Source organism: Scyliorhinus torazame, chromosome 30 (genome assembly GCF_047496885.1).
Source record: "Scyliorhinus torazame isolate Kashiwa2021f chromosome 30, sScyTor2.1, whole genome shotgun sequence".
Classification (NCBI taxonomy): domain Eukaryota; kingdom Metazoa; phylum Chordata; class Chondrichthyes; order Carcharhiniformes; family Scyliorhinidae; genus Scyliorhinus; species Scyliorhinus torazame.
The window spans coordinates 837,696-851,331 of NC_092736.1; the positions used below are offsets into that span (position 1 = coordinate 837,696).

The 13,636-nt window shown below is 47.1% G+C and overlaps 2 protein-coding genes across 7 annotated transcripts in view; one reads left to right on the top strand and one right to left on the bottom strand.

Moving 5' to 3' along the window:
* The window catches only part of fam189a1 (family with sequence similarity 189 member A1), a 78,110-nt gene extending 74,609 nt beyond the window's left edge, over positions 1 to 3,501 (top strand). The window contains exons 10-12 of one of the 2 annotated variants that reach the window (XR_011938492.1): positions 1,697 to 2,019; positions 2,237 to 3,168; positions 3,266 to 3,501. Coding sequence is in view for 1 of the 2 variants with exons in the window: in XM_072492628.1 (XP_072348729.1) it covers positions 1,697 to 2,019; positions 2,237 to 2,419 (506 nt within the window). In the remaining variant the exon portion in view is untranslated. Of the gene's footprint in view, positions 1 to 1,696; positions 2,020 to 2,236 lie in introns of both variants that reach the window. The other variant, XM_072492628.1, reaches the window with a different exon arrangement.
* Positions 3,502 to 3,634: 133 nt separating this feature from the next.
* Positions 3,635 to 13,636, bottom strand: part of apba2b (amyloid beta (A4) precursor protein-binding, family A, member 2b) — a 91,054-nt gene continuing 81,052 nt past the window's right edge. For all 5 annotated transcript variants that reach the window (XM_072492631.1, XM_072492633.1, XM_072492632.1 and 2 more), the window contains 2 exons: positions 6,211 to 6,351; positions 3,635 to 4,644 (listed from right to left, as the gene is read on the bottom strand). In XM_072492631.1, coding sequence (XP_072348732.1) covers positions 4,573 to 4,644; positions 6,211 to 6,351 — 213 coding nt within the window. In that variant the 3' untranslated portion in view covers positions 3,635 to 4,572. The remainder of the gene's footprint in view (positions 4,645 to 6,210; positions 6,352 to 13,636) is intronic.

Here is a 13,636-nt window from a genome sequence, read left to right on the forward strand (position 1 = left end):
TACCCCCTAATTTCAGACCCACCCAAGTTCCTTTCAGAATCCACCTGATTAAATCCCCTTAGGATCTTCTATGTTTCAATAACATCCCCCCCCCCCCATCTCCAGCCGGAACCAAAACAAACATCTCTCGGTCTTCTTGAAATATTTCTGCTTCATGCTGGGGAACCACTTACTGCCAATGTCAGGCACTCCAATATCCTTCCTATTACACTGCAGAGCAAATACAATGTGGGTTCAATACAGAGTAAAGTTCTCTTTACACTCTTCCATCCAACACTCCCAGCGCAGGTGCAGCCAAATTGGATTATATGCAGATTAATGTTTGACTTTGTTTTGTGTTCGAGGTGAGAAATGTCTTTGTTACAGCCCCGTGTGCTTCACTATCAGGGACCCCTGGTTCACAGGCTCCACATCCACATTCTCAGCCTGAAGATAATCTTCACCCTGCTTTACCGAACACCCTTAGAGGCACAGAATGAAACCGCACAGAGGGTGTCATTCACTCTTTATAATTCTGTTGGCTCTTTGACAGAGATGGGATTGTTCTCCTTCGCACATGGAAGGTTTTTATTCATTCATTTTAAAATAAATTTGAGTGCCCAATTCATTTTTTTCCAATTAAGGGGCAATTTAGCGTGCCCGATCCACGTACCCTGCACATCTTTGGGTTGTGGGGGCGAAACCCACGCAGACCCGGGGAGAATGTGCAAACTCCACACGGACAGTGACCCAGACCCGGGATCGAACCCGGGTCCTCGGCGCTGTGAGGCAGCAGTGCTAGCCACTGTGCCACCGTGCTGCCCAGGTCCTCGGCGCTGTGAGGCAGCAGTGCTAGCCACTGTGCCACCGTGCTGCCCAGGTCCTCGGCGATGTGAGGCAGCAGTGCTAACCACTGCACCGCCCTAGAGCAGAGAAGATTAAGGGTTTAACAGCTGTTCAAATTCATGCATTGTTTTGAAGAGTAAATAAGAAACTTATCGCAGTTTCTCCATTTAACTGAAGTCCTTCGACCCTGGTATTATTCCAAGAAATCTGTAACCTCGCCCTCTCTCTGAGATAGCTTTACTAAAGTGTGGTACCTGGAACATTTGTATTTGCAACATAATGCTTGGTCTAAAACAAGTGGTAAGCTCTCTCTCCAGAATAAAATTTTCATCTGTTTTTGACTGTGGGGCTGGGGGTGTCAGCCTGGGAGAGAAGGTTTGAAGAGCTCATCTCAGCTAGAATGGTGAACATCAATGGCCGCTTCTGTACTGGAAATGTGTTGAACGGGTTGTTCTTTGCATGGGTCATGCCCAGAGCTTTTTAAAATTTGTTCTTGGGATATGGGTGACACTGGATGACCCAACATGTGTTGCCCATCCCTAATTGCCCTGGAACTGAGTGGCTTGCGAGGTCACTTTAGTGGGGGGGGCAGTTCAGAGTCAACCACTCTATTAGCAAGTCTATAGCGTATATCCCTCCCTTGAATTCTGTTTCAAATCTCAAATAACTGGGTATGGACACTGCTGGGTCTAGGTGGAAAAGGTCACGCCCCATGCAGGCTAGTTAGTGTCTTGTCCACAGTTAGTATATCCTTGCCTCTGCTGTCCACGTTTTCCAGATTATGTCCACACTGTAAAGGTTAATATTTGTAGGTGAACTGACGACAAAATGCTTCTGGGCTGTTTTATCAACTCATTTCTCTCTTCCTCAGCTTCCTATCTTGAGCTGCATCCAGTTGCTTCCAGCCATTTTGCCAAGCGTTTCCAGTCGAACAAACATCAGAGTGACAGAGGGAAAGTGGATGGGCAGCTAAAGCACCGAGCACTGCGGGAAATCTCCAAGGAGCGACCACGCTCTCTTGTTGACCTGAAAACCTATAAGGACACAAAAATACTGGTAGCTAAGTTCTTGCAGCATTCAAATTGCAACCTTGCTCCCGAGGTGCAACATGTGGTCAATAACATCAGGTCTGTCATCAAATCAGATGAGCGTCACATGGAGGAAGCTATTTACAGTGCCAACGTCATTGATCAGGTAGGCCCCACTCCCATATCCAGTGCCAGAATCACTTTTTGTTGGGATCATTTTAAACTATTGCTCACCAATGATTTGCAAACATTTGCTGCTCACAGTGGAACCCCTTGGGGTGACATTCCTCCTGGTTTCGGTGCCGTATTGAACAGGATTGGGTGGAATTGTGGACCCCGATTGATGTTCCAGTCACTTTGACATTTTTCCTTATCCCCACTAGGTGATGACAAGTTCTCAACATCCAATGAACATGTTGAGATTGCGGTTACAGGACCTGCACCTCCAGAGCTGCGGTGATCTTAGTTCCCCATCTGCCTCAGTGCGGACTGTCCGAGTGGGCCGCAGATTGGAACACGAGCGGTCACATAGTTTGATTGGTGTCTGCAGAGAGACCATTCTGTGAACATCGCTGTGGATTGTGCTCGGGAATGGTAACACGTCATGGACATGGAAGGAACAGATTGATTGGCGCTCGAACACAGTGAAGATCAACTTCTCGACGTATCAAACCTGGAGATTCTCCTGGTTCTTTCAACATGATCTGTAATTGTGAAAACTGAAGTTTTTAAACATTGGATGAATCCTTGCCATGCGGTGGGACCATTTGCAATCCTTTGATATAAGTATTTATAATTTATTGCTGCTGACTGGTTCTGGGTTAAGTATGTGGGTGAAGATGAATTACTGTTTGTGCCTGTGTTACTGAGTAACACAATAACCCCATAGTGGAATCTGCCAGCAACCCTACCGTGTGTTCTTCAATTGAGGACCATTGAATTGTGTGTGAGAGCACGAGAGACATTGAGCAGGGCAGGCTGAAATAGAACTGCTATTAAACTGTAACCAGCAGCCCTTCAGCTCTCTTCAAAGTGCATGTTAAACATTTGTGCCTGTGATTTTGTTTGTGTGCCAAACCCAGAGAGAGTTTAACTAATCAGCTCCAGAAGGAAAATAAGCCAGTGGTTCAGAGAATTCAGGGCGTTGACCATAACATTTAAATTCATCTTCTGCCTTATTGGCCCAAACTTACTCTGTTACATCATCCTTTCATATGTGAACCCAGAGCTGTGGAACTACCCGAGTAACAAGCGGCAGCCAACGCGTGGAACAAAACACCAGCATAGTGATTGTGACTCGTCGCTGAACAACTGAGTAATATTGCTATTCTACTAAGTTGCAAGATGTGTTAAATATTAATATATTTTAACATTATGGAGAAAATAAATAAAATATATAAATTGTCCCCCAGGTAGTCGCAGTGAATAACAAGAAACAAAGTCTGATGTGAGGGAGTCCAGATTGCTGATGCTGAACTAAAAACCAAACTACAATGTCCAAGTACAGAATCCTGGGAGGGTATCGGAGTTTGACTGAAATATTAAATTAACATTTATTTTTCTGTATTTTTGATTTAAATTGGTTTGAATCCTGTGGATTAAAGATGAATGTTTTGTATATTGCAAAAAATAAATTTGGTGCCATTAACATTTTTAGTCTCATGTCTGTGCGTTTCCCATTGTGTCTGTATTACACCCAATGCCACTCCCTACCTGGGCTCCTCCCAAACACCGGATAAATTATCATACTTTTTCTTAAATAAAAAGGAAAGAAGTCTGGATTTTTCTGTTTTCTCCAGTGATCCACAGCTGTTCAAACTTTTTATTTCACATTCTGTATTCTAGCTGCAGTTTCATGCTACAGCCAATAAGACAACAATCGCAGGATCTGCTGCTGCGCCGACTCGACACCAACTGGAGTAAGGTGAAGGGAAAATGACAAACTAACATTTAGCCTCTAGCGATAGGAACAGCATCTCCAGATACAAATACAAAGAGTCTAATATTAACAGCTCACTCACCAGCAACATAACACGCGCTGCACAAATACAGGCTCGGCCAGTAACCATTGTCCATCACAGATAACAGAACTAATCCGTTACATTCCAATCGGGCTAAATCCACAAAGAAAACAAAGATACACGAGAAAGAAAGTTCAAAGCAGTGAGTTTCACTGCCGGCTGGGCTGTCAGAGTATTCCCTGTATACTTGTTACTAATGGTAACACTGACTCAATAGTCATTTTTACCTGACATTCAGCACTGGACATTCAAGTATTTATTGCACACCAACATCACGTGGAAGTGACATTGTCACTAACCTTTGAAAGAACTTGGTTCAAACTTTTATAAAATGCAAAATATTTTTGTTATTTCCCACAATAGGGCAAATGTTCCTCAATCGAAATGGCAGAATTCAGTGAAGTGACAGAGCAGAAAGACACACCCAGAGCCACGCCAATGTGCGTGCATACACACCCCCCCAAACACATACATACACCCATAGACAATAACACATAGATTATGCACCCAGAGATGTGCGCACAGGAACATATAGAGAAAGAAACGCACATACACTCCTCTCACGCGACAGACATGTACACACAGTATGGAGGCACTGACACTGTCTTTGCGCCAGTCACCACTTCACAGCACTGAATCTTCAGATGATCTGCCAGAGTCTTGTGACGATCGAGCAGATGAAACCGCTTTCTCCACAGTCAGATGTATAATGGTGTTTCTTGTCCAGTTAGAAGTCTAAACATGGCAGCTGGCATCGTCTTCATGTGGATCTAAGATCATTAAAAATTCAGCAATTTAAAAATTCCAACTTCCCAAAAGCGTGCATTCCTGTTAGTCGCGTGACATCAGAGCAGGGGGAGGGCGTGAGCTTGATGATGTGTAGGTTAAACCTGAGTGAATCCTCTGTGACAATACCCATGGTGATCTGCTGTTGGGATGGAACTGAAAATAAATCCCTCACCTCATTCAGGATCCTCTGCACATTATAGTATTAGGGAGACACGGTTTTATCTAAAGTCAAATACAGATCACTCCGAGATCAAGCTATACCCCGAAATACTCACAGGGCATTCGGGGGGGGGGCTATGCTGTATCCTGAAATACTCACAGGGCACGCGGGGGGGGGGGGGGGGGGGGGGGTCTATGCTATACCCCGAAATACTCACAGGGCACTCGGGGGGGGGGGGGGGGGGGGGGGGCTATGCTGTATCCCGAAGTACTCACAGGGCACTCGGGGGGGGGGGGGGGGGGGGCTATGCTGCATCCCAAAATACTCACAGGGCATTGGGGGGGGGGTGCTATGCTGTAACCTGAAATACTCACAGGGCATTCGGAGGGGGGGCTATGCTGTACCCCAAAATACTCACAGGGCACTCGGGGGGGGGGGGGGGGGGGGGGGGGGGCTATGCTGTACCCTAAAATACTCACAGGGCACTCGGGGGGGGGGGGGCTATGCTGTACCCTGAAATACTCACAGGGCACACAGTAATCCCTTCAAGGAATTCAACCTCAAGCCCAGATATCATTTTGGTAAATCCAGCTCCAGGGTCCCAGGTTCGATTCCGGCTTGGGTCACTGTCTGTGCGAAGTCTGCACATCCTCCCCGTGTCTGCGAGGGTTTCCTCCGGGTGCTCCGGTTTCCTCCCCCACAGTCCAAAGATGTGCAGGTTAGATGGATTGGCCATGATAAATTGCCCTTAGTGTTGGGTGGGGTTACTGGGTTATGGGGATAGGGTGGAGGTGTTGACCTTGGGTAGGGTCTCTTTCCAAGAGCCGGTGCAGACTCGATGGGCCGAATGGCCTCTTCCTGCACTGTAAATTCTATGATAATCTATGATAAGACGAATCTATCCTTCCTTCGCTGTGGTGTCCAGAATTGCTCACGGTACTCCAGGGCCTTGTATAGATGTAGCCCCACATATTCTAGTCCTCGCAATATAAATACCAGTATTCCATTCGCCATTTAGATTATTTTTGTCTCTGCCCATGAGATTTTTGTAGTGACATCGGTTAGAACTGTTGCTTGACAATGCCAGGGACCCGGGTTCGATTCCCGGCTTGGGTCACTATCTGTGCGGCGTCTGCATGTTCTCCCCGTGTGTGCGTGGGTTTTCTCCGGGTGCTCCGATTTCCTCCCACAGTCCAAAGATGTGCAGGTTAGGTGGATTGGCCATGATAAATTGCCCCTTAGTTTCGAAAGGTTAGGTGGGGTCACGGGGATAGGGCAGGGCAGGGCGCAATTTCAGCGGGTCAGTGCGGATTTGATGGGCCGAATGGCCTCTTTCTGCAGTGTAGGGATTCTATGGCGAGAAGTTCTTTGCATCAAGGGACCTTACCTCACCCACCGAGTTAGACAGAGCCTGAACAATCTTTTCATGAGCAGTCGCCACCACACTTTGTCCATTGATCTCAATGATCCGGTGGCCCACTCGGACTCCACCGCGTTCCGCTATTCCACCTCGCATCAGGCTGCAGATCTGTGAAAGCAAACAACTGTCACTGCTGTTAATCATCCTTGGCCAGATTCCCGAGTCATTAGTAAGATTCGGTTAGGGGCCAATACTGTTTTCTTTAAAATAGACAACAGTGGACATTTAAGACACTTGCTCAGTGAATAATATCACAATCTTCCGCTTGTTTTGAACAAACAAATCTAAACTTTCCAATACTATACAAGATCAGGAAGATAAAACAATTTCCAATTTTTATCATATACTCTGACATTTTATAATAATCTTTATTATTGTCTTATTAACACTGCAATGAAGATACTGTGAAAAGCCCCTAGTTGCCACATTCCGGCACCTGTTCAGGTACACAGAGGGAGAATTCAGGTTCACCTAACAGCACGTCTTTCGGGACTGTGGGAGGAAACCGGAGCCCCCGGAGGAAACCCACGCAGACACGGGGCGAACATGCAGACTCCGCACAGACAGTGACCCAAGCCGGGAATCGAACCTGGGACCCTGGCGATGTGAAGTTAAAGTGCTAACCACTGTGCTACAGTGCCGCCCACTCTGGTTAAAGGTTTTTCTCCTGGCTCCTGAGCGATGACCTATGGCTCCCAGTTTTGGACTCCCCAACAAGTGGAAACATCATCTCTGCGTCTATCCGTGTTTCGAAAGGGATGCGATTGTCAGGTGGGGGCCGGAGTAAATTCACCAAAAGGATCTGGAAGGAGGCGGGAAATACAAACAAATCTAAGCAGCTTCTTAGCGAGGATAGAGCAGTGCTGATGAATTACCATCAGCTCCCTGGCCTTCTGAGCACCAATGAGCAAGGTATACGAACACAAGAGGTCATAATCTTAGAACACAAAGTAGTAAATTTAAAACAGATTTGAGAAAAAACTCCCCCAAAGGGTTGTGAATCTGTGGAATTCGCTACCCAGAGAGAGGTGGATGCTGGGACAGTGAGTAAATTTAAAGAGGAGTTAGACAGATTTTTAATTGGTAATGGGTTGAAGGGTTACGGAGGACGGGCAGGACGGTGGAGTTGAAGCCAGGATGGGATCAGCCATGATCCCATTGAGGGTGTTTAGGCTCCGGAGGCTAAATTGCAGACTCCCGCTCCTAGACATGGGTTCTAGGGAGGAGATGCTCTGGCTGACTTCGCAATCCACCTCTTGGTCTATAACAATGTTACATTTGGTAGCAGATGAGGAACATATCAGCCATGATAGAATGGCAGAGCAGACCCAATGGGCTGAATGGCCTAATTCTGCTCTCTATCTTATAATTCTATCTTACGAACGATAAGTTTTGCAAACAGCCAAGCAATTGCTCTTGGGTGTCAGATACGAGAGACAGTTCAATAATTTAAATACTTAAGTCGGAAAGTGAAAAGGATATTGCTTTAAAAAAAAAAAAAAAGAGGTCATTCTCGATTTAATTTTGGCAGCCGAGGCCCCCTTTAAGATGTAGCAGTGAACTCCTCACGCGTGGACCGACACACACGGGTCTTGGCAGCCCGCACATCGCAGACCGGTTCAAACCCAGGCGGTTGTGACTTCCTGCCCATGGGTGACAGGGTTAGGTATGAGGTACAAGTGAAGGTGACACTGTGGCACAGTGGTTAGCACTGCTGCCTTACGGCGCCGAGGTCCCAGGTTCGAATCCCAGCCCTGGGTCACTGTCCGTGTGGAGTTTGCACATTCTCCCCGTGTCTGCGTGGGTTTTGCCCCCACAACCCAAAGATGTGCAGGGTAGGTGGATTGGTCACGCTAAATCGGCCCTTAATTGGAAAAAATAATAATGGGTACTGTAAATTTTTTTTTTTAAAGTTTGTGATATTTGTGAATTAACAGGCAAACTGTGGTCAGACGCAGCACTCTGCACAACAAATTCCAAATGCAACCAAAGTAGAGACCATGGATTTCTTAACAACCCACTTAGACATCAGTACCACCCAAACAACCAACCTCCCTGAAACTCTGTTTCTCTCAGGAGCAATTCCAGTCTTCACCTTTGAAGATCTAACTTTGGAATTCTCTTCAATAGACGCTCCAATGAGAATAAAGGAGTTCAGTTTTGCTATTCTCTCCTGTCCATAACATCAGAATTTAATGCCCATCCCTAGTTGCCCTTAGGAAGATGGTGGCGTTTTCTTGAACTGCTGTAGTGCATGTGGTGTAGATACACCCAACAGTGATGGTAGGGTGGGTGTAGAGGGATATGGGCCAAATGCGGGCAAGTGGGACCAGCTTAGTGATAGAAACTGGGCGGCATGGACAAGCTGGGCCGAAGGGCCTGTTTCTATTCTGTAAACATCTATGACTTCAAGGATTTTGCCCTCGTGACAGTGAAGGAACGGTGATATATTTCCAAATCAAGATGGTGAGTGGTTTGGAGGGGAACCTCCAGGTGGTGGTGTTCCCAGGTATCAGCTGCCCCTGTCCTTATCAATGGTACAAGCTGCATGTTTGTAAGGTGCTGTCAAAGGAGCCGTTGTGAATTATTGCAGTGCATCTTGTAGATGGTATACACGGCTGCCACTGTGCATCAGTGGTTAGATACAGAGTAAAGCTCCTTCTACACTGTCCCCATCAAACACTCCCAGGACAGGTACAGCACGGGGTGAGATACAGAGTAAAGCTCCTTCTACACTGTCCCCATCAAACACTCCCAGGACAGGTACAGCACGGGGCTAGATACAGAGTAAAGCTGCCTCTACACTGTCTCCATCAAACAAGGCAGAGAGTAGCAATGGAAGGATGCTTTTCTAATTGGAGGGTTGTGACCAGTGGTGTTCCACAGGGATCAGTGCTGGGTCCTTTGCTCTTTGTAGTATATATAAATGATTTGGAGGAAAATGTAACTGGTCTGATTAGTAAGTTTGCAGACAACACAAAGGTTGGTGGAATTGCGGATAGCGATGAGGACTGTCAGAGGATACAGCAGGATTTAGATTGTTTGGAGACTTGGGCGGAGAGATGGCAGATGGAGTTTAATCCGGACAAATGTGAGGTAATGCATTTTGGAAGGTCTAATGCAGGTAGGGAATATACAGTGAATGGTAGAACCCTCAAGAGTATTGAAAGTCAAAGAGATCTAGGAGTACAGGTCCACAGGTCACTGAAAGGGGCAACACAGGTGGAGAAGGTAGTCAAGGCATACGGCATGCTTGCCTTCATTGGCCGGGGCATTGAGTATAAGAATTGGCAAGTCATGTTGCAGCTGTATAGAACCTTAGTTAGGCCACACTTGGAGTATAGTGTTCAATTCTGGTCGCCACACTGCCAGAAGGATGTGGAGGCTTTAGAGAGGGTGCAGAAGAGATTTACCAGAATGTTGCCTGGTATGGAGGGCATTAGCTATGAGGAGCGGTTGAATAAACTCGGTTTGTTCTCACTGGAACGAAGGAGGTTGAGGGGCGACCTGATAGAGGTCTACAAAATTATGGGGGGCATAGACAGAGTGGATAGTCAGAGGCTTTTCCCCGGGGTAGAGGGGTCAATTACTAGGGGCATAGGTTTAAGGTGAGAGGGGCAAGGTTTAGAGTAGATGTACGAGGCAATTTTTTTCGCAGAGGGTAGTGGGTGCCTGGAACCCGCTACCGGAGGAGGTGGTGGAAGCAGGGACGATAGTGACATTTAAGGGCATCTTGACAAATACATGAATAGGATGGGAATAGAGGGATACGGACCCAGGAAGTGCAGAAGATTGTAGTTTAGTCGGGCAGCATGGTCAGCACGGGCTTGGAGGGCCGAAGGGCCTGTTCCTGTGCTGTACATTTCTTTGTTCTTTGTTTGTTGTACTCCCAGGACAGGTACAGCACGGGGTTAGATACAGAGTAAAGCTCCCTCTACACTGTCCCCATCAAACACTCCCAGGACAGGTACAGCACGGGGTTAGATACAGAGTAAAGCTGCCTCTACACTGTCCCCATCAAACACCCCCCCAGGACAGATACAGCACGGGGTTAGATACAGAGTAAATCTCCTTCTACACTGTCCCCATCAAACACTCCCAGGACAGGTACAGCACAGGGTTAGATACAGAGTAAATCTCCCTCTACACTGTCCTCATCAAACACTCCCAGGACAGGTACAGCACGGGGTTAGATACAGAGTAAAGCTCCCTCTACACTGTCCGCTCTACACAGGAGATTGCTTGCCCCAAATTTGCCCTTTAAAAATGTGTCGCACAGGATCAAATAAACTCGGAACAATATCCAACTCGAATAGGGAGCAGGAAGAGAGGGATTAGGGAGACAGAGATTGTAACTGAGGTCAGAACACTGGGACTTGGGTAGGAAACAGCAGGATGCTGCGATAAGGAGGCAGTGACGTTACTGTAAAGCGATGATATGAAACTGGCTAAAGAGCTCTTTTGCTGCTCTGAGCTTACAGTGTCGAGTGCCCCTCTGCAATATCTTTTACATTTCATTCCAATCATATTTCATCAGACTAAGAGACAAACCAGTTATCGGTTTCCTGCTTGGTTTCACTTGCTGAGGAAACTGATAAATTCACCGATACTGCCTCAAAGAACAGAGGTGAAAGGTTCATCAAACTTGTGAAAGTTCAGTAAGTGGAGATTTGCAATATAAATATCTAGTCCTGGCAGCACAGGTTAGGGTTTGGTTGTAGGTAAAATATCTGAATCTATGTTTTATATATTTAATTTCTCCTCTCAAACATTAAAACTAATTGGTTGGAATGCAACATGCTGTAAAATCAGAACCTCAGCCTGTCTCCGCAGTCTCTCACTGCCACCTGCAGGTCAGTCGCTGTTCTCAATCCCTCCAACACAGGGAATGTCTGCCATGCTTCAGGGTGTGTCCTCAGGGACTCAGGAGGCCAGTCCTGGTGCAGAGGGGACATCTGGTGACATGGAGGCATCTTCAGCCAGGGTCCGGCCCTCTTTTCCACAGCAGGATTTGGTCCATTCTGACTGTGTTACAACCTGTAGGATGTGGCACCACCATTGACACAATTGGTGGCAAGTTCCTCTCATGCGGCAATATCAATGTGTCCCCTTTTCAATGAGGCTGGCATAGTGTCCCCCCTCGATCGGGGGCCATCCTTAGCTTGTGAGAAGAGGGGGCAGCACGGTTTTGCAGTGGGTTAGCCCTGCTGCCTCACGGCTCCTCAGGTTCGATCCCGGCTCTGGGTCACTGTCCGTGTGGAGTTTGCACATTCTCCCCGTGTCTGCGTGGGTTACGCCCCCACAACCCAAAGATGTGCAGGGTCGGTGGATTGGCCTCGATAAATTGCCCCTTAATTGGAAAAAATGAATTGGGTACTCTAAATTTATTTTAAAAAAAGAAAGAACTTGTGAGAAAAGGACCTCTTTTGGAAGCGGATTATCGGACTGTAGGATGCAGATCCAGACCAGAGGAGCCGATTTCACACAATCATGTTTACACTTCAGTGAGGATTCTATTATATTTATCATTCTGACAAAAGAATGTGTTTGTGATGGTGAGCCCACACTTGGCGAGAAGGAGAAGACATTTGAATTCTTCACTCCTCCTTTGACATTGGTGCCTTTCCAGACAGTGACGTCGTAGTCAACTCTGGCAATAGAATCTCCCAGTACAATCAGTTTTTCTTGTTTTGGGGCAGCTGTCTGTGCAGAAAGCTGATCCACATAAAAGAGCTCTTTAGTTTTGTCAGCGGCATCAAGTGTTGCAGCGTAACCACTGATGACTGTGGCCTATCAGTCGTCACTAAGCTGAAGGTGTGGGACCATGAGCCATTCATTCTTGGAAGTTCTGCAAGTATATCTGCGATTCTGTTTTCGATAGTGAACCCAACTCTGTGGATACAATAATCTTCCTCTGGTTTCCCCTTCCAGAAGAAAGTGCGTCTTGAAAAAAGGGACATGTCAAAGCTTTTCATCTTGGACTCATCAGGGGACTTTGCAAGAATATCGATATTGAGAGAAAACAATTTACACTGCCTGAGAAGAGAACGCAGATTGCTTGGCAACAGGATTATGATTGGTAGAAACATTAGTGACAGCCATTCGCTAATTCACTGTTGTGATAGTTTATGAAGGTGCAGACATTCCAGGTCCACACAGCCGTGTGTGTTTCCCACCACAATTTCCTTGCCCTTCCACAGAGGGCACCCTAAAAAAGGATTCTTGTCATGGACGCTGTTGTCAGGGAGATATTTCTGTCTCTAATCCAAGAGCTCAGTGGCCATCTGTCATCTCCGACAGGACCAGGGATTTATGAGTAAAGGTTAGCACTGCTGCCTCAGAGCGACAGGGACCCGGGTTAACACTGCTGTCTCACAGTGCCAGGGACCCGGGTTAACACTGCTGTCTCACAGTGCCAGGGACCCGAGTTAACGCTTCTGCCTCACAGTGCCAGGGACCCGGGTTAACACTGCTGCCTCACAGTGCCAGGGACCCGGGTTAACACTGCTGTCTCACAGTGCCAGGGACCCGAGTTAACACTGCTGCCTCACAGTGCCAGGGACCCGTGTTAACGCTGCTGCCTCACAGTGCCAGGGACCCGGGTTAACACTGCTGTCTCACAGTGCCAGGGACCCGGGTTAACACTGCTACCTCACAGTGCCAGGGACCCGGGTTAACACTGCTGTCTCACAGTGCCAGGGACCGGGTTAACACTGCTGTCTCACAGTGCCAGGGACCCGGGTTAACACTGCTGTCTCACAGAGCCAGGGACCCGGGTTAACATCCTGCTTCCAACATCACTTGTCCATCACCATCACACTTATTCATGCGGAGAGGACTGCATTTGTCATCTTATAGCATGAGGAAATCGATACGCAGTCAACAACCTTGATGGTTGTAGTCATCACCCAACAGCATGGCAAGCCACGGGGCTAGATTATCAATCCCACTGCCGCCGCCATACCCCTTCACAGTCACTGCTCTTCACACAGACTTTAGTCATCTGCATGCGCCTGCCGTTTTGAAAAAGTGTCTCTTTCTGGGAGAAGCTTTCCTCTCTGAAGATCAGAGTAGAAAGCTCAGCTCGTGCAGGTTTGGCTTAGGGTGATCTTGGTAGAGGACAGGCTGCGAGCAGCACAATCGCTCTGTCTCCCGGGGATGGGGGAAGGTTCATTTGACAGAGTTATCCAGTCCATGCAGGAAAGTCAGGTTGCACCAACCTCACCACAAACATCACTGAGAGATCAGTCCATTCGCAACACTCTTTGCACAGCACCAAATATTTAAATGAAGGAACAATATTTTCATTAAAGAATCAGTGAAAGAATAACACAAACTAGAAAACAGCTAAAATGTATCATTCTCCGTTACCACTATATTAATACACATACTG